The sequence below is a fragment of the Macaca nemestrina genome, chromosome 20 (genome assembly GCF_043159975.1).
Source record: "Macaca nemestrina isolate mMacNem1 chromosome 20, mMacNem.hap1, whole genome shotgun sequence".
Taxonomy (NCBI): Eukaryota; Metazoa; Chordata; class Mammalia; order Primates; family Cercopithecidae; genus Macaca; species Macaca nemestrina.
In genome coordinates this window covers 61,995,140-62,014,693 of record NC_092144.1, presented here as the reverse complement: position 1 = coordinate 62,014,693, position 19,554 = coordinate 61,995,140, and the positions used below count along the sequence as shown (strand labels likewise).

General features: G+C 41.8%; 1 protein-coding gene across 1 annotated transcript; it reads left to right on the top strand.

The window, feature by feature from the left end:
• Nucleotides 1–1,744: 1,744 nt before the first annotated feature.
• On the top strand, nucleotides 1,745–16,767 carry LOC105497080 (zinc finger protein 614). The gene is made up of 5 exons (XM_011767805.3): nucleotides 1,745–1,879; nucleotides 5,871–6,092; nucleotides 14,042–14,168; nucleotides 14,433–14,528; nucleotides 15,164–16,767. Exons 2-5 carry the CDS (start codon nucleotides 6,078–6,080, stop codon nucleotides 16,672–16,674), a joined length of 1,749 nt encoding a protein of 582 aa, XP_011766107.2. The 5' UTR covers nucleotides 1,745–1,879; nucleotides 5,871–6,077; the 3' UTR covers nucleotides 16,675–16,767.
• Nucleotides 16,768–19,554: the final 2,787 nt, after the last annotated feature.

Below are 19,554 nucleotides of genomic sequence, written 5' to 3'. Positions count from 1 at the left end.
ATAGTCCTGCCACATCCTCCTCACCGAGATGGTAGAGATAATGATCAATAAATACTGAGGGAACTCAGAGAACAGTGTCCGTGTGGGTCCTCCGGTGCGGGTCCTCCGTATGCTGAGCGCCGGTTCCCTGGGCCCACTTTTCTTCCTCTATACTTTGTCTCTGTGTCTTATTTCTTTTCTCAGTCTCCACCTTGCAAGAAATACCCACAGGTGTGGAGGGGCAGGCCCCCTTCACTCTAGAAATTACAAAACCTAAGTACAATGCAGAAATTTTAAGTCACCATAATTGTATGGAAGAGTCAAATATTGTTAGTATATTCTCCAGAATTTTTCAAATGCATGAGTATACTTTCTGAAAGAAAACAGCCTATTTTGCATTTATCATGCCATGAACTTATACATCATCATACCTAATTTTTTTCTAAGATCAACATCTGTTTTATAATATAGATATTCATGATTATGATACGAAGATATTAAAATTAAGAAGTACAAATTGGGAATATTTTCCAAGCAAAAACATGGCATTCTCTACCTATAAACACAAACAATATTAATTCAAACTAAATGTCTTGTTTAACCAATCACAATTTTCCAAAAGATGTTTATGATTTCTTCCAATTACAAGACCATAAAATATATACTATCCTGCAGATCATTTTTTGTCCTGTGACGAATACAGTTATCCTTCCTTTTTTTATAAAACAATTGTAGTATATTCTTTTAAATTGATATATACTCTTACAGTTGAGCAGATGTTCCATAATTTACCAAAGTATTCATCTCTCATTGTAATTCCCTTTTTTTTGTAAATTACAAAGTTGTGGTTAATATTAAGATAGCTTTTCACCAAATAACTTTTAGAATTGCTGTCAAAGAAAACGAAAAAATTAAATTGGCTCTAGGTTGCCTTCCAACAAGGCAATATTTACTTAAATCTTCTACAGTTACAACGCCAACATCTGCAAAAATAGAACTAACATTTCTTAAGTGTTACTTTTAAAACAATCTGGAAACATGGCAAAGTAGGATGATCGCATTCTAATAATTTCATATTCTGAAGTGCCCCACTGTCATCTTCCTTTACTTCTGGAAGGAAACATGTAGATACTAACACAGTTGCACCTTCACCTCTTCTTCCCCTTCCCCACTGGCAGTAGTTTTATAGCAAGCCCCATGTGGGTATTAGCACTTAATGGAGCATCACTCCTATTCTCGGCTTCGTCCATCTAGTCAGCGTCTAATCTAACCTACAAAAGCCTTACCCAGTCCACAACCCCCGTCCTATCCCCAAATCTAACACTTTCAGTGACCACTGGTTTTGGCAATTCTGTGACCGCTTCCTGGCCAGCACCGTGGTTTCTTCAAACCTTGTTTATTTTTCCAATTGTCCTGGATCTAAGCATTTTCTCTGCCGTATGGCTGCTGCCTTCCTCTAAGATGGCCGTGCCCATGGTGCTCCAGCTAAGGCTCCACTCTCAGCTATCACGGGCACAGAGGGTGCCGCCATCTTTTTCTCCCCAGCCGGCTGAATAGAATGCCACTGCGCCGTGCTGGCCTTGGCTGGGCACCCGACTCTTGAGTGTCCCTCGCAACGAATTGAGAAAGGCACTGGGGTGGCCAAGAGTGATTTCCACAGCCATTATGGCCGCTTCTGTCAGAAACGCTGCCACGGGCGCAGCCCTGTGACCTCATAGAGCGGCGCCCGCAGTCTGAACTCGCGATGCCAGGCAGGCTCCATGGTTCTCGCCTCACTTCATCGTCTTCACCGCTCAGCGTCCGGGAGGCCGCGCAGGAGCGTGTGTGAATTGGAAGCGGTTTCGGACGTGGATGCGGCGTTTTGTCGCTGCTAGTGGTGTCTGGAGAGGTTCGGGCTCGGGTGAGTCGTGTTCTGGACATGGACTCGGGGCTGTAGGTCTGTGTACCCGATGGTGCCTGGAGCATCCAGGTTGGGGCTGTATTTGAACGCAGTCGCTGAGGAAGCGGGGCGTTAATGACGGCCCTTGGCTGTAGGGGTGAAGAGTCTGAGGAAATCAGCTTCGAGTCCGACGCTGTCTGGGTTTGAGGTCCTTGTGAGTCACTTGGTTTGTGGGGCTCAGTGATTGGGAACTGGAGTGAGAAGTTTGTACCTGTGAACGCGGGGGCCTGGTTCAGGGTCACAATTTAATGTGGAGCTCAGCCTTAGAGATGTCTGGGTTGGGGAGATGTCCTCTCGGTTTCCTAGATGTTTGGGGTTTCATATTGGATTTAATATGGGGCTGAGTCACGGAGAAGCCTGGTAGGGACTGTCAGTGTGTGAGGAGGTCCAGAGCCCTTTGATAATCGGTTGAAACCTTGAATGCGGGGACAGACTTGAAGGCTTCATTTTCCCCTGCTCAAATCGACTTCCCTCCATCCAGTTCAAGTCCGTCCCCGCAGTCCTTACCAAAAACTTTTTTGTCTTCCCACATTGCCACTCTTCTCATATGGAGACAGATCTGTGACGTAAAATTCATGACGTCACTTCGTAAGCTGTTTAAGTTTTGTAGAGCCAGCAGTGATAATGTTATATTCCTGATTGTCACTGCTGCTGTGCACTTATCTTAAATAAAGGACCCTGATATTTCTACTTCCTTTATTTGGTGCCTCGGAGCCTTTTACACCCTGGGGCAATAAAACAAGGTTCTAAATGTGTGAAAGCTCTGCCTTTTTTTTTTTTAAATTTTTTTTTGAGACGAGTCTCGCTCTGTCGCCCAGGCTGGTGTGCAGTGGCGCGATCTCGGCTCACTGCAAGCTCCGCCTCCCGGGTTCACGCCATTCTCCTGCCTCAGCCTCCCGAGTAGCTGGGACTACAGGCACCCGCCACCACGCCTGCCTAATTTTTTTTTTTTTTTTTTTTTTGGTATTTTTAGTAGAGACGGGGTTTCGGGGTTTCAGCGTGTTAGCCAGGATGGTCTGCATCTCCCAACCTCGTGATCTGCCCGCCTTGGCCTCCCGAAGTGCTGGGATTACAGGCGTGAGCCACCGCGCTCAGCCGAAAGCTATGTCTTTCTTTAGACACAAGGTAACTTGTGTCTTTTTTTCTTGATCAGTCTAGTTAATGAGTATCAATTTTATTGATCTTTTCAGTCACTTTTCATATTCTTTGTTGGGCACTTTTCAAAAAAAAAATTTTTTTTTTTCACTGATTTTCACTTTCCTGTTTATTTTTTCAGTCAAATTGTTTTGTGTTTTAATTGCTCCTCGTTTCCTAGTTTCTCAGTTTGGACAATGAGTAATCATTTGAGGGTGTTTTCTGATACAGGTTTTCTTTCTTTTCTGATTTAAAGTTATTTTTTTAAAACAATTCCTTTAGGGACAGCTAATTAATGTTTATGTTGTGTTTCTGTTTCCCATCAGTTCAAAATATGTCCAATTTCCCATGTGATTTTCTTTTTCCCCTCTCTTTTTTTTTTTTTTTTTTTTTTGAGACAGGGTCTTGCTCTTGCCCTTGCTGGAGTGCAATGGCGCCGTCTCTGCTCCCACCTCCAGGGTTCAAGTGATTCTTCCATCTCGGCCTCCTGAATAGCTGGGATTACAGGCACGTGCCACCGTGCCTGGCTAATTTTTTGTATTTTTAGTAGACTTGGGGTTTCACCATGTTGACCAGTCTGGTCTGGGACTCCTGGCCTCAAGTGTTCCACCTATCTCAGCCTCCCAAAGTGCTGGGGTTACAGGCGTGAGCCACCGTGCCTGGCTCATGATTTTCTGTTTAACCATGGTTATTCAGATCTGTGCTATTTTATTTCCAAATATTTGGATATCTTCTAAATTTCATTCTGACATTGATTTCTAATTAAATTGTTGTGGTTGGAAAATATATTTAGAATATATTGACACTTGTTTTATATTCCAGCACATGGTCTTATCCTGGAGAATACAACATGTACTCTTGAAAAAAAAGTTTATTTTACTGCTGTTGAGTGTAGTGTTAAATGTTAGTTAAGTATAGTTGGTTGATTATGTTGTTCAAGTTTTCAGTATCCTTGCCGAGTTTCTATTTGTTTTCTTTATTATTGCAAGTACGGTAATGCAGTCTTCAGTTATTATTGTTGAATTGTCTAATCCTCTCTCATTCTGTTTTGCTTCATATGTTTTTAAATTATCATATCCTTATATATACACCCTTATATTATTATTGCCAGCCATTGTAACCATTGTTGCCACTCACCTAGGCCTTGGTGTCTGAAGGGGTGGCCTGCTCCTCCACACCTGTGGGCGTTTCTCGTCAGGTGGGACGAGAGACTGAGAAAAGAAAGAGACACAGAGACAAAGTATAGAGAAAGAAAAGTGGGCCCGGGGGACCCGCGCTCAGCATATGGAGGAACCGCACTGCACCGGCAGTGGTCTCTGAGTTCCCTCAGTATTTATTGATGATTATCTCTACCATCTCGGAGAGGGGCAAGTGGCACGACAATAGGGTAATGGTGGGGAGAGGGTCAGCAGGAAAACATGTGAACAAATGTCTCTGTGTCATAAACAAGGTTAAGAAAAGGTGCTATACTTTGATGTGCACATACATAAAACAGCAGCATTGCCACTAGCTCGGCTCACCTCCAGCCCTAAGGCGGTTTTCTCCTATCTTAGTAAATAGAACATAACAATCGGGTTTTACACCGAGACATTCCATTGCAGAGGGACGTGCAGGAGACAGATGCCTTCCTCTTATCTCAACTGCAAAGAGGACTTCCTCTTTCACTAATCCTCCTCAGCACAGTTCCTTTATGGGTGTCGGGATGGGGGATGGTCAGGTCTTTCCCTTCCCATGAGGCCACATCTCAGGCTGTCTCAGTGGGGAGAAACATTGGACAATACCTGGCTTTCCTAGGCAGAGGTCCCTGCGGCCTTCCGCTGTGCACTGTGTCCCTGGGTACTTGAGATTAGAGAATAGAGATGACTTTTACCAAGCATACTGCCTTCAAGCACTTTTTTAACAAAGCACAACCTGCATAGCCCTAAATCCATTAAACCTTGAGTCAACACAGCACATATCTCTGTGAGCACAGGGTTGGGGTTAGGGTTACAGATTAACAGCATCTCAAGGCAGAAGAATTTTTCTTAGTACAGAACGAAATGGAGTCTCTTATGTCTACTTCTTTCTACACAGACACAGTAACAGTCTGATCTCGCTTTCTTTTCCCTACAGGTGTCCAGAATTTTTATTGGGTATCAGTTAACATACACACAATTGACTGCCTATGTGGCTGACTTCAATCTCCAGCTCCTCCATATATCAAACTAATACCACGTGGTCCAAGGCCTCCCATAGTAAATCACATTATTAGGATAGACAATTTCGCATGACTCAAATTGCCCTGATAACCAAAGACAGTTTTATCAAGCAGCATATTCCAAAGTCTTAGAGTTTGCCTCATAGAAACTGTGGGCAAAGGACAAACCTCTCTTGGGTAAAGTTAATCCTTTAGCGCATAATGTGAAAATGAGACAGTTCTTACGATTTGCTTAGTACATTGGTCTTGACATGAGGTATGTATACCCATAGAGCTTATAGAGACTTTTGAACCAGTACATGGACACACATGCTTTTTAAAGACATTCTTGGAGCCTTCCATGTGTTCTCTTTCCTAAAATTGATCTGTCTGGGAATTCACCAGCCTCTAAGGCATTGTACTGTGCCAGTTCTGCTTGCCCACCTTCTCTATAATAGTCATGCCACTTCTGCTTCACAAAAGAAAGGCATAGCTTTCACACATTTAGAACCATGAAAACCTCTGAGGCACCAAATAAAGGAACTGTTAGGAATATTAGGGTCTTTTATTTAAGGTAAGTGCAGAGCAGCAGTGACGACGACCGGACCCAGGGTGTACACTTACAGCCATTTTGTTTATCAGTCCTTAGGTCCTGGCTCCCAGAAGCAAGATAACTCAAGTGAAGCAATGAAGGAAGAAGAGGGAGGTTGCTGGCCTTGGATATCATAATTTCCGGGGACAACTTTAAGTGGACACTAATATTTCTGACTAGGAAAACTTCATGGCAAATGCAGAAGAGACAAAGACGTATAGTCCATGTTTTCCACTATTTTCTGAGCACAGAAGAAAATGATCAAGACCCAGGTGATTTTTGGTTTGTTATATTTTCCCTTTGATTTTTTGATAGATTTATGGTGGCCTGAAAATGTCAGTTCAATTTAAAGAAGTATATACTGGAATAATTTTGTTCTAGGGAGAAATTAACTTAGATTGATTTTGGGAGTAGAGGTGGGGGTTCATTCTGCCTTAAGAAGTAGATTCTGGGCCGGGCACGGTGGCTCACGCCTGTAATGCCAGCACTTTGGGAGGCCGAGGTGGACGGATCACGAGGTCAGGAGATCGAGACCATCCTGGCTAACACGGTGAAACCCCGTCTCTACTAAAAATACAAAAAACGGCCGGGCGCGGTGGCTCAAGCCTGTAATCCCAGCACTTTGGGAGGCCGAGACGGGCGGATCACGAGGTCAGGAGATCAAGACCATCCTGGCTAACACGGTGAAACCCCGTCTCTACTAAAAATACAAAAAAAAATTAGCCGGGCGTGGTGGCGGGCGCCTGTAGTCCCAGCTACTCGGAGGCTGAGGCGGGAGAATGGCGTGAACCCGGGAGGCGGAGCTTGCAGTGAGCCGAGATCGCGTCACTGCACTCCAGCCTGGGAGACACAGCGAGACTCCGTCTCAAAAAAAAAAAAAAAAATACAAAAAACTAGCCGGGCGTGGTGGCAGCGCCTGTAGTCCCAGCTACTCGGGAGGCTGAGGCAGGAGAATGGCGTGAACCCGGGAGGCGGAGCTTGCAGTGAGCTGAGATCGCGCCACTGCACTCCAGCCTGGGCGACAGAGCGAGACGCCGTCTCAAAAAAAAAAAAAAAAAAAAAAAAAAAAAAAAAAAAAAAAAAAAAAAAGAAGTAGATTCTGGATTGCCTGAGCTCAGGAGTTCAAGACCAGCCTGGGCAACATGGTAAAACCCCGTCTCTACAAAAAATACAAAAATTAGCTGGGTGTGGTGGTGCACACCTGTAGTCCCAGCTACTCGGGAGGCTGAGGTGGGAGAATTGCTAGAGCTGAGGAGGATGAGGCTACAGTGAGCCATGTTTGTACCACTGCACTCCAACCTGGGTGACAAAGTAAGACCCTGTCTCAAAAAGAAGGAAAAAAAAGTAGACTCAATATGAAAGAATGCATGCTTTCTTGGTAGTTCAACTTTTGACCATTACAATGATACATGAATCACCTCTTAAGAAGGAACTATGGGTGTCATTTTAATGTACATACTCCAGACCATTTTTGGTATATTGGCATTTTTTGCATGCTGATGCCTGCCAACCAACTTTTTTTTTTAAATTAATTAAATAATTTATTTATTTTGAGATGGTGTCTTGCTCTGTTGCCCAGGCTGGAGTGCAGTGGCGTAGTCTTGGTTCACTGCAAGCTCCGCCTCCCAGGTTCACACAATTCTCCTGCCTCAGCTTCCCAAGTAGTTGGAACTACGGGCGCCCGCCACCACGCCTGGCTAATTTTTTGTATTTTTAGTAGAGATAGAGTTTCACTGTGTTAGCCAGGATGGTCTTGATCTCCTGACCTCATGATCTGCCCGCCTTGGCCTCCCAAAGTGCTGGGATTACAGGCATAAGCCACTGTGCCCACCTTTTTTTTTTTTTTTTTTTAGGCATGTTATTATAAACCACATGACTATGAACAAGGTTTTACATGGTCGTGTTAGTGGCTTTTTTTATGAAATTATATCAGTATTACTTGAGGATAATTTTGTGAAATTATATCAGTATTTACAGATAAATCAATTATAGGATGTAGTCATTTTTTATTTTAATGCATACTTTCAGTTGCTGTCAAAATGTACATTCCACTTTATGGTTAGCATGGCATATGGTCAAAAGTGTTGACTCTGGAGCCAGTTGCCAGCTGTGTGACCTCGCATACTTCATTTAGCATATGTACCCAGTTTTCTCATCTGTAAGAGGGATAATGATATGGCACCTATGTAGTAAGTTAGGACATAAAATGAGTTAATCTATATAAAGCATTTAGAAGAGTATCTATGTGCAGGAACAACAGTTTTACTCTCTATCCTCAGACAGTGTTTCTGACACCAGATATGTGGGGTTTTTCCCACACATCAATTCAATTCTCCATGCCTATTAGATATTCTAAAATTTACTCAATTCTGACACTAATTGCCTGGACTTAGGACAGACCCCACAGGTTGAGGGCTCAGTCCCACAAGCCTGCCCCCCTGAAAAGTGCTGGGTCCCCAGGTTACTCACAACTTCTATTCGACTTGGCTACCAATTGGATGTCCTCACAACCCCCTTCTCAGATCTATTCATCTGCCAGAAGGCTCAAAAAATGCAGGAAGACAGTTTATTTACTAGATTACTGGCTTATTATGAAAGGGTACAACTCAGGAACAGCCAGTTGGAAAAGATGCATAGGTCCAGATAATGGGGAAGGGCCACAGAGCTTCCATGCCCTCTCTGGGTGTTCTACCCTCCCAGGACTGCCATATGTTCAGCAGCCTGGAAGCTCTCAACCTCAACCTTTTATTGTTATGGTGGAATCATTACATAGGCATAATTTATTAATTCATTAACTATTGGTGATAAGCTCAATTTCCATCACCTCTCCCTTCCACAGAGGTCAGGGGTTGGTTGGAGAGGTGGGACTGAAAGTTCCAACTGTCTATCACAAGGTTGGTTCACCTGGCAACCAGCTCCCTTCCTGAGGCCATGGAAGAGCCCCAGGCACCAGTAATCTCAATAGCATATATAAAAGACACTTCAGCAATTCTAAAGATTTGGAGGGCAGAGACCAAATGTATATTTATTTTTCACAGTCTGGTATTTAGAAAGTGACATGGATAAGAAGTATATTTGGTCATTGTTCCCAGTTCATGGCACAGTATGCTTAAAACCCTTGGAATTTCTTCCTGAGGAATAGGTGTGTCTTTTGTTATTCATAAGGAGCCCCTGTGATACACCTGAGTTTCTGCTCATAAGGTGACTAATTATGAGACCGCTAGATAGTGTCAGGATGAGACTGGTCCCCAGAAAGACTAAGCAATTAGAGGATTGGAACTGAAAGGAAGAATGGACTGGAGAGTAAGTTCTATAAAAACTCTTGAACAGGCCGGGCTTGGTGGCTCGCGCCTGTAATCCTGGGCGGATCATGAGGTCAAGAGATCAAGACCATCCTGGCCAACAACCCTGTCGCTACTAAAAATACAAAAATTAGCTGGGCGTGGTGGCATACGCCTGTAGTCACAGCTACTTGGGAGGCTGAGGCAAGAGAATCCCTTGAACCCGGGAGGTGGAGGTTGCAGTGAGCTGAGATCGCGCCACTGCACTCCAGCCTGGGTGACAGAGTCAGACTCCGTCTCAAAAAAAAAGAAAGAGTTTTATTTGTTATAACTATTTTTTTGAGACAGAGTTTTGCTCTGTCGCCCAGGCTGCGAGTTTTTTTTTTTTTTTTTTAAATAGACCGCGTCTGACTCTGTCACCCAGGCTGGAGTGCAGTGGCGCGATCTCGGCTCACTGCAAGCTCCGCCCCTGGGTTCGCGCCATTCTCCTGCCTTAACCTCCCAAGTAGCTGGGACTATAGATACCCGCCACCACGCCCAGCTAATTTTTTGAACTCTTGAACAAGCTTCAGGTTGGTGAACATATCAGGGTGCTGGGAGGATGCCACACCCAGAGGGGAATGGAAGCTTGGATGCCCTCTTCTATATCTCGCCCTATGCATTTCTTCAATCTGGCTGTTCCTGAGTTATATCCTTTATTATTAACTAGGTACCATAAGTAAAGTGTTTCTTGACTTCTATGAGCTGTTCTAGTAAATTATCAGACCTGAGGAGGGGTTTGTGGGAGCCCCAAATTTATAGCCAGTTAGTCAGAAACTGGTAGCCCAGGACTGGTGACTGGCATCTTAAGAGGAGGCAGTTTATTTATTTATTTATTTATTTTTAAATATATATTCTCCAATTTAAAACTTTTTAATTGAAAAGTAAACTTTAATGTCAAATGCAAACTTGGGGAGGGCAGAAAAAACACACAGGCTGTCACTTCACACTTGGAGGGTCGCACAGCAGGCAGACAAAGGCGCTCCTCACTTCCCAGGCAGTGCAGGGGGCCAGGCAGAGTCGCTCCTCACTTCCCAGAAGGTGGTGGTGGCGGCGGTGGTGGGGGCATGGGGCGGCTGGGCAGAGGCGCTCCTCACTTCCCAGACAGTGGGGCAGCCGGGCAGAGGAGCTTAAGAGGGGGCAGTCTTGTGGGATTGAACCCTTAAATCTGTGGATTCTGACATAGATAGTGTCAGAATTGAATTGAATTATTGGACATCTAGTTGATGTTTAGATAATTGGAGAATTGGTTGTTAGTGTTGGAAAACACTGCACAAAAAGAACATTCAGTGCTGCAAATCTTGCCAACACTTACTATGTTATCAAATTGTGTATTTTCCATGATCTAGATGATCCAGTATTATTTTGCCTTGTTTCACCAGTGAGGTTCAGATCCTTCTCATCTCTTTGTTGTTTCTTTGGATTATTTATTCTGTGATAAAGTGTCTTTAGTCTTTGCTCATTTAATTTTTTTGTGGTCTTACTGATTTATAATTGTTTATCTTGACTGGATATTGATTCTTTTATATGTTGCAAATATTTTTCTAGAGTCTTACTTCTCTTTTAGCTTGTTCAAAATATTTTTTCCCATGCAGGAGCCATTTTTTTTTTAAAGCTTTTTACTTATATCATCAACATGTTTTTATTCCTTTTTTTTTTCTCTATTTGAGACAGGGACTCGCTCTCTTCCCCAGGATGGAGTGCAGCAGCACAATCATGGCTCACTGCAGCCTCAACCTCCTGGGTTCAAGTACTATCTGCCTGCCTTAGCCTCCTGAATAGCTGGGACCACAGGCATCCACTACCACACCCAGCTAATTTTTTGTTCTTTGTTGAGAGTAGAGACAGGGTCTCACTATGTTGCCCAGGTTGGTCTCAAACTCCTGGGCTCAAACTGTCCTCTGGAATTACTGGGATTACAGATATGTGCCCGACTTCTGGCCTCATAAGTTCTTCTTAAGTTTATATCTTATATTCATTGCCTGTTAGTAGCTAACAAATTACTCCAAAATGTAGTGACTTGAAACAACACTTAAAAAAAAAAATCTCACACTTTTTTGTGGCTCAGGAATAAAAGCAAGGCTTAGCTGGCTACTTTGGTTCACAGTCTCTCATGCGGTTATAATCAAGGTGTTAGCTGGGTTGGAATCTGATCTGAAGGCTAAAATGGGAAAAGATGCGCTTCTAAGCTCACTTATGTGGTTGTTGGGAGGATTCATTTCCAGAATGAGAAATGAGGCAGTTTTGTTGGGGTCCTCAGTTTCTACCTGTCTGTTTGTCTAAGCCCACCTTTAGTTTTTTGCCACATGCATCTCTCCTATGTGCCAAATTGTTTAATCAAAGCTAGAAAATGACAGCTTCTGCTAGCAAGATGCAAGTCATAAAGAGTGTAATCTTAAAGTGGCATCTCATCACTTTTGCTGTATTCTTTTCTTTAGAAACAAGCTTTTAGGCCATTTGATACTCAGGAGGATGGTACTGCACAAGGGCAGGAATCACCTAGAGTGTAATAAAGAATTTGGCTAGCCTTTGTTTTCGTTCCTGGGAGGTAACCTCTAAACCCTTGTAATTACCCAAGTTAGTGTCTGTGTCATTCATAGTGGGCCACTCATATTTAATAGTTTATATGTACAGTGGTGACTCATAGTGGGTCCCTAGATAATTTATGGCAGTGACATGACTCTGGATAGGGGCTGCCCATGCCAAAAAGAGCACTATGTGATTAGAGAGTTGTGGCTTTGAGCCATGTAATACCAGTCAGGAAGGGGAGGGAACTGGAGACGGAACTCAGCTACATGGGCAATGCTTCAATAAACTGTGCCTACATAATGAAGTCTCAATAAAATCTCTGGACATCAAAGTTTGGGTGCGCCTCACTGGTTGGCAAGTACTCTTGAATATTGTTACATGATGTAGTCAGGAAGATGTAATGCCACCCAGGACTCCATGAGGAGAGGACAGTCAGCAGCTTTATGTTTGGAACCTTCCCAGACCTCACCCTGTGCATATTTTCCTTTAGCTGATTCTGATTTGTGTCATTTTGCAATAGTAAAGTGCTAATTGTAAACATAGCACTTTCTTGGGTTCTCTGAGTTGTTCTATCAAATTATTAAACCTGAGAGAGTCATGGTAGCTCCACACATTTGTAGCCAGCTCATTGGAGTTGAGGGTGGTCTGTGTAGCCTTAAGCTTGCAGCTTGTGTCTGAAGTGAGGGCAGTCTTGTGGAGGATTGTGCTTTTAACCTGGGAAGTTTGGCCTAACCCAGGTAATTGATGTCAGAAGTCACTGCAGCTAGAGAATGAGATTATCAGAGGCCACCTTAAGAGTTGGCCTGCAAGATTTCCACTCAGTAATAAATTCTTTTGGACAGTGGAGTGAGGTAGAAATTTAACTTTATACTTACCCAGTCAATAGACATCTCACATAAAGATTTTGGAATGAGATAAGCTGACCAGACTTGAGCAGTTGTGCTCTCTCATGAGTCTACTTTCTTGACTATGCAGTATCCCACACAGTAATATAGGATAGATTCTCTTATCAGTATTTCCTTGGATCTTAGTTACCTCTACTTTACACTTTGTAGTTCTCTGAAAAGTTATTGTGAAGCAGGAGAATGACAGTTTAGTTGACAAAGAGGTCCTTGATATCACAGTTGTAAGACAGCAAGTCATCTGCTAGCCATGTGTTTTAATCCTAAATGGCTGTCCAAAATTGGCCTTTTTTGTTGCAAGAATCAGGACTTTGAAGATTGTATTCCATACATTTCTGGATTCTATTATTGAAATGTCAGCCATCAGTATATTTTGTTATTTCTTTGTAGGTAATCTGTCTTTTGTCTCTTGATGATTCTATAGTTTTCCCTTTGCATTTGATGTATGGTGGTTTCAGTCTGATGTGTCACACCAGTTGTGACTTCCTGCTCTGAACTTGTTGGGATTTCTGAATTTGAGATTTGAGGTATTTAGTCCTGAAATATTTTAGGTTTTAGATATTTATTAATAGATATTGCTTCTCTATTACACTATTTTCCCTTTTAGAAACCGTAAGTGGGCATACATTGGGTCTTGCAACTCTGTATTTCATATTTATTAACTTCTTTGTTATGATTTATCTCTTTTTCTCTGTACTGCATTTTCTGCCATTTCCACAGTTATATATTCCAATTCACCAGTAATCTTCAGAGTATCTAATATGCTGTTAATCTGTCAATTATTACACATATGTACATATGTTTTTCTGTTAGAAGTTTTTTTTTGCTGGGCACAGTGGCGCACACCTGTAATCCCAGCACTTTGGAAGGCCGAGGCAGGAGGATCACTTGAGGCCAGGACTTCAAGACCAGCCTGGTCAACATAACAAGACCGTGTCTACAAAAATTGGTAGTAGCATCCACCTGTAGTCCTAATTGCTTGAGAGGCTGAGGTCGGAAGGTCGCTTGAGCCTAGGAGTTCAAGGTTTCATTGAGCTATTACCGTGACACTGCACTGCATTTGGGGCTACAGAGCAAGACCCTGTCTCTTTAAAAATTAAAAAATAAAATCTAATCAACTTTAAGGGCCTTTTGTGCTTTATAGTTATATAGTTTCCTCTTTTCTCTTACATTTATTTAAAAGCACTATTTTTTGAATTCAAGATGTGGAGTCTATTCATGACAGATCCTTATATTGGCCGTGAAGTCATTAGTAATGTAGGGATGTTTTATTTGTCCTGATGTCATTTGCCTATGTTTAATATTTAGAAATAGGTGCTAATATGTATAGATAGAGGATTTTGCTCCTACCAAAGTATATTTGAGAAAGGAATATAGATGCAGGCTGTATTGTGAAATTAAAAAAATATATATCCTTCTATATTAACAATAGGAGTTTATATCATATTAAATAGGACTTTGTAATTACAGGAATCACTGACCCTGGAGGACGTGGCTGTGGAATTCAGCTGGGAGGAGTGGCAGCTCCTGGACACTGCTCAGAAGAACCTGTACCGGGATGTGATGGTGGAGAACTATAACCACCTAGTATCACTGGGTAAGAATAGTTCCCCTGTGTCACCTAGAGGTGCCTACAATGCCCAGACACTGTCCTATGCTCACCTAATCAAAGCTTTACAGTCACTGTGGTGTTTGGAAGAGTTACATTTTCAGTCCCCTCTCTGACCCCAAAGTGGTATAATCTCTTCTAAGAGAGAATGCTTACTTTGAAATTGTTTTCTTTATCTCATGTATTATTTTCCCATCTTGACATATTGGACTCCAGTTCAGTATGTTTGTGTTTGTCTTTCCTCATGAACAGGGTATCAAACTAGCAAACCAGATGTACTCTCCAAGTTGGCGCATGGACAAGAACCATGGATAACAGTTGCTAAAATCCAGAATAAAAATTGTCCAGGTAAGTGAGAACCAGCAAGGACAGTGGCTATAGGAGTCTTATTGTAGTCATTAAGGAAAGGTGTCACAGATGTGAAGTATCTGAGGCTACCTAAGCAACTCCACCATATATTCATCTCCCCATCTGATAACTTTTTTAATGTTGTTATGGCTTTAAAGACTTTTTGTGTTTTCTTGGATCTGATTCTTACTTATTTCAGCTTATATCTTCATAATTTCCTTTTATACTGGGATCATGGAGTTGACAATAAAGAGCCAGCCCCCAGCAAATCATCTCATAAGCATTTTTTTTTTTTTTGAGACTGAGTCTCGCTCTGTCCCCCCACCGGCTGGAGTGCAATGGGGCAATCTCGGCTCGCTGCAACCTCGGCCTCGTGGGATCAAGCGATTCTCTTGCCTCAGCTTCCTGAGTAGCTGGGAGTAGCTGCCACCATGCCCATCTAATTTTGTATTTTTAGTAGAGATGGGGTTTCACCACATTGGTCAGGCTGGTCTCAAACTCCTAACCTCGTGATCCGCCTGCCTCAGCCTCCCAAAGTGCTGGGATTGCAGGCATGAGCCACCATGCCCGGCCTCATAAGCATTTTTATCTCATACAATTCTCATGGAAGAATTTGTTACTCTGTTCTTTCTTAGGAATCGGGAAAGTTGACAGTCTTCTGCAAGAGCACTCTCTAAACCAAAGACTTCTGAAGAGTGTGCAGCAATGCAATGGACAGAATACACTTAGAAATACTGTACATCTCAGCAAGACACATTTTCCTATAGTGCAAAATCATGATACATTTGACTTGTACAGAAAAAATTTGAAATCAAGTTTAAGTTTAATAAACCAGAAGAGAAGACATGGAATAAATAACCCTGTTGAGTTTATTGGAGGTGAGAAAACGCTTAAGCACGAATGTATGCATGCTAAAACTAGATTTTCTGAAAATGCAAAATGCATCCATACTAAATTCCAAGTCTTTAAGCATCAGAGGACTCAGAAAATTGAGAAACCCAATGCATGTATTGAATGTGAGCAAACCTTCCTTAGGAAGTCTCAGCTCATTTACCATGAGAACATTCATATACCAGAAAATCCTGGAAGTGGTCAATGTGAGAAATTATCCAGAAGTGTCCTGTTCACTAAGCATCTGAAAACTAATACAAGAGACAAAATCTGTATACCCAATGAATATAGAAAAGGCTCTACTGTGAAGAGTAGTCTCATTGCACATCAACAAACCCATACAGAAGAGAAATCCTATATGTGCAGTGAGTGTGGAAAGGGCTTTACAATGAAGCGCTATCTAATTGCTCATCAGCGAACTCATAGTGGAGAGAAACCTTATGTGTGCAATGAATGTGGAAAAGGTTTCACTGTGAAGAGCAATCTCATTGTACATCAGCGAACTCATACAGGGGAGAAACCCTATATATGCAGTGAATGTGGAAAAGGCTTCACCATGAAACGCTATCTTGTTGTACATCAGCGAACTCATACTGGAGAGAAACCCTATATATGCAGTGAATGTGGAAAAGGCTTTACCGTGAAGAGCAATCTCATTGTACATCAGCGCTCCCATACAGGAGAAAAATCTTACATATGCAGCGAATGTGGAAAAGGCTTCACTGTCAAACGCACTCTCATTATACATCAGCGAACTCATACAGGAGAGAAATCTTACATATGCAATGAATGTGGTAAAGGCTTCACCACAAAGCGCACTCTTATTATACATCAGCGAACTCATACAGGAGAAAAACCCTATGAATGCAATGAATGTGGTAAAGCCTTCAGCCAGAAAATATGCCTCATACAACATGAGAGATGTCATACAGGAAAGACTCCCTTTGTATGTACTGAGTGTGGAAAATCCTATTCACACAAATACGGTCTCATTACCCATCAGAGAATTCACACAGGAGAGAAACCTTATGAGTGCAATGAATGTGGAAAAGCTTTCACCACAAAGTCAGTACTCAATGTACATCAAAGAACGCATACAGGAGAGAGGCCGTATGGATGCAGTGATTGTGAGAAAGCCTTCTCCCACTTATCAAACCTTGTCAAACATAAGAAAATGCACACAAGAGAAATGGGTAGAATCAGTCAAGTTGAAAACTCCTGTAATGAAGAGTCACAGCTCCTTCCTTACAAGTGAACTCATACATACTAGTGCAGTGAGGCCAGGCACGGTGGCCCACGCCTGTAATCCCAGCACTTTGGGAGGCCGAGGCAGGTGGATCACAAGGTCAGGAGATCAAGACCATCCTGGCTAACACAGTGAAACCCAATCTCCACTAAAAATACAAAAAATTAGCCAGGCATGGTGGCGGGTGCCTGTAGTCCCAGCTACTAGGGAGGCTGAGGCAGGAGAATGGTGTGAACCCAGGAGGCAGAGCTTGCAGTGAGCCGAGACCACGCCACTGTACTCCAGCCTGGGTGACAGAGCGAAACTCAGTCTCAAAAAAAAAAAAAAAAAAAAAAAACCCTACTAGTGCAGTGACTATGGAAATGCCTTTTGTGGCAACTCAGACTTCATTAAACATCAGTGTGTTTCTAGCCATTTGGAACATAAACATGGTGCGGCCTGTTGACAGATGTGTGTCTGTCCTCAGGAGTTAAAATAATTTGCCCTAGAGATCAACTTGATGAATACAGTAAATAAGGTAGTGCCTTCAGTGGTCTTTTACCTCATATGTTCTGTCAATGAAAACATGTTGAATAAACTATATTAATGTGGAGATGTTTTGAGCAATAATTTCTGCTCATATGTCTGAAAAGTATACAGAGATAAATTCTGTGAATGCAGAGACTAGGAAAAGTCTGTGGAAAGATAGACTTTATTATCGGTGTCATCATAGATTTCAATGTAAGTGAGCTTATTGTTGATAGAAATATGATGACCATGACAAAGCCTTTACTCAGAAATATGACCTCGGTGAGTGTCAACGTTTACGCTGGAGAATAACTTTAAGGTGACAGTATTAATGGTAGGATTTCAGTGACGCACTCAGCTTCATCATTTGTCAGGAGATCACATAGAAAGTAAAATTGTTCCGAACATGCTATCAAATAAATGTGGAACACCTTTAGCAAAATATCAAGAGCTCATGAAGGCATGAAATGTGGTGAAAATGATGAATATTTGAGTGCTTAACCTTAAACATCAGCTAATACACCTGGTGTGCATTTTCAGACAGGATACCTTAATCCTCATTTCTAGTTGCCTTGCCAATGATTCCATAATATACTGTGTCTCATTACTGTTTATTTTTACTGTTTTGTAAAATTGTGGTATAATAAATACATTTGGTCTTTGTTCCTGGTTCCTGGCACAGAGCTCCTAAAACCCTTAGAATTTCATGAGTGATAGGAGTGGGGTTTTTTTGTTTGGTTGGTTGGTTTTTGCTGTTGTTGTTATTCATAGCACTGCCCTTTTCATTACACCTGATTATACTACTGAGGTGACTTATGGTTGGTGCCTAGACAGCCTCTGAATGGGGCTGTTCCCTAGGAAGATCAAGTTAACTAGAGGATGGAAACTTTGTGCCCATTTCTCCCACCTCCTGGAAGGGGAGGGGGGCTGGAGATGAGATTAGACAATGAGATTAAGAGAACTCCAAATAGCCCAGGAGGGTGGTGCACCCCCAACTTCATAGGGATAGCGACTCCTAAGATTAGGGGAACCCTTTTTAGGCTTTACTCTATGTACCTCTTCATTTGAGTGTTGATTTGCGTCCTTTATAACCAGTAAAACAAAGTACACTGTTTTCTTGAGTTTTGTGAGCCCTGTAGCAAATTATCAAACCTGAGTAGGGGTAGTGGGAACTCGGAATTTATCACCATTCAGAACTGCAGGTTGTCCTTGTGAGTGGCGTCTGATGTGGGGGCAGTTTGGACTCAGCCCCTTAACTTGTGGAGCCTGCACTAACCTGGAGAAGTTGGTGTCAGAATTGACTTGTAGAACACCCAGTTGGTGTGGGGGAATTAGATAATTTATTGGTGTCAGGAAATACCCCAGAACCACCCCATATTATGATTAGCTCTTTTCCTGTCTTTGGCTCTAAGCTTAATAGTCCATTAAGCAAACTGAAGTAGTTTAAAAAGAAACTGAATATGTTAAATATATTAACAACATATTTGGACTTGCTTGACTAAGATTATACAGATGATCAGTTTATAAAACCACCTTCAACTTAAATAAATTTGAACTCAAAAGAAATTGCCAAACTAATCTAGAGGCTTTGCTAGTATCCTTCAACCAACTTCTAGGAAAAACATCCTACATAACCATAATTATCAAAACCAGAAAAAACAACATTGGTAGGATACCATAAAGTAAACTAATCTTATTTGGGATTTGACTAAGTTTTACATGATTATTTCTTAGTTTGTAAGTTGTATTACATGTATAGATTCGTGTAACCACTGCAACCACATAAAACTATTTAATGAACACAAACTTCCTCATGCTACCTTTTTATGCTTACACTCCATCCAAACCTAACTCTGCCAACCACTTTTCTCCTGTCAGTATAATTTTCATCATTTCATGAATGTGATAAAAATAAAGTTGTTTTTGTAAATGGTTTTTGTAAATTTTATATAAATATATAAATTTTTATTGATAGAGAGTATGTAAGCTTTTGGCATTTTTGTCACTCAGCAAATTACTCCTAAGGTTTATATGAGTTGATGAATAATTGTTTTATTATTATTTTTTTACCACCATGTATCTAACCAGATGAAAGTTGTTTATATTAGAGAGTAGTATACATATTTGATGTACTAGTTTGTTTATCCATTCACCTATGAGAGATATTTGCACTGTTTTCCTGGTTTTAAGTGTTATAAATAAAGATGCTGTGAAATCTACATATAGGATTTTGCTTTTGATTTTTTTTTTTAGGATTTACAATCTTAACCTCTTTTTTTTTTTCTTTTTTAAGAGATAGGGTCTCTTGAGAGGCCAAGGCAGGCGGATCACTTGAGGTCAGAAGTTCAAGACCAGCCTGGCCGACATGGCGAAACCCTGTCT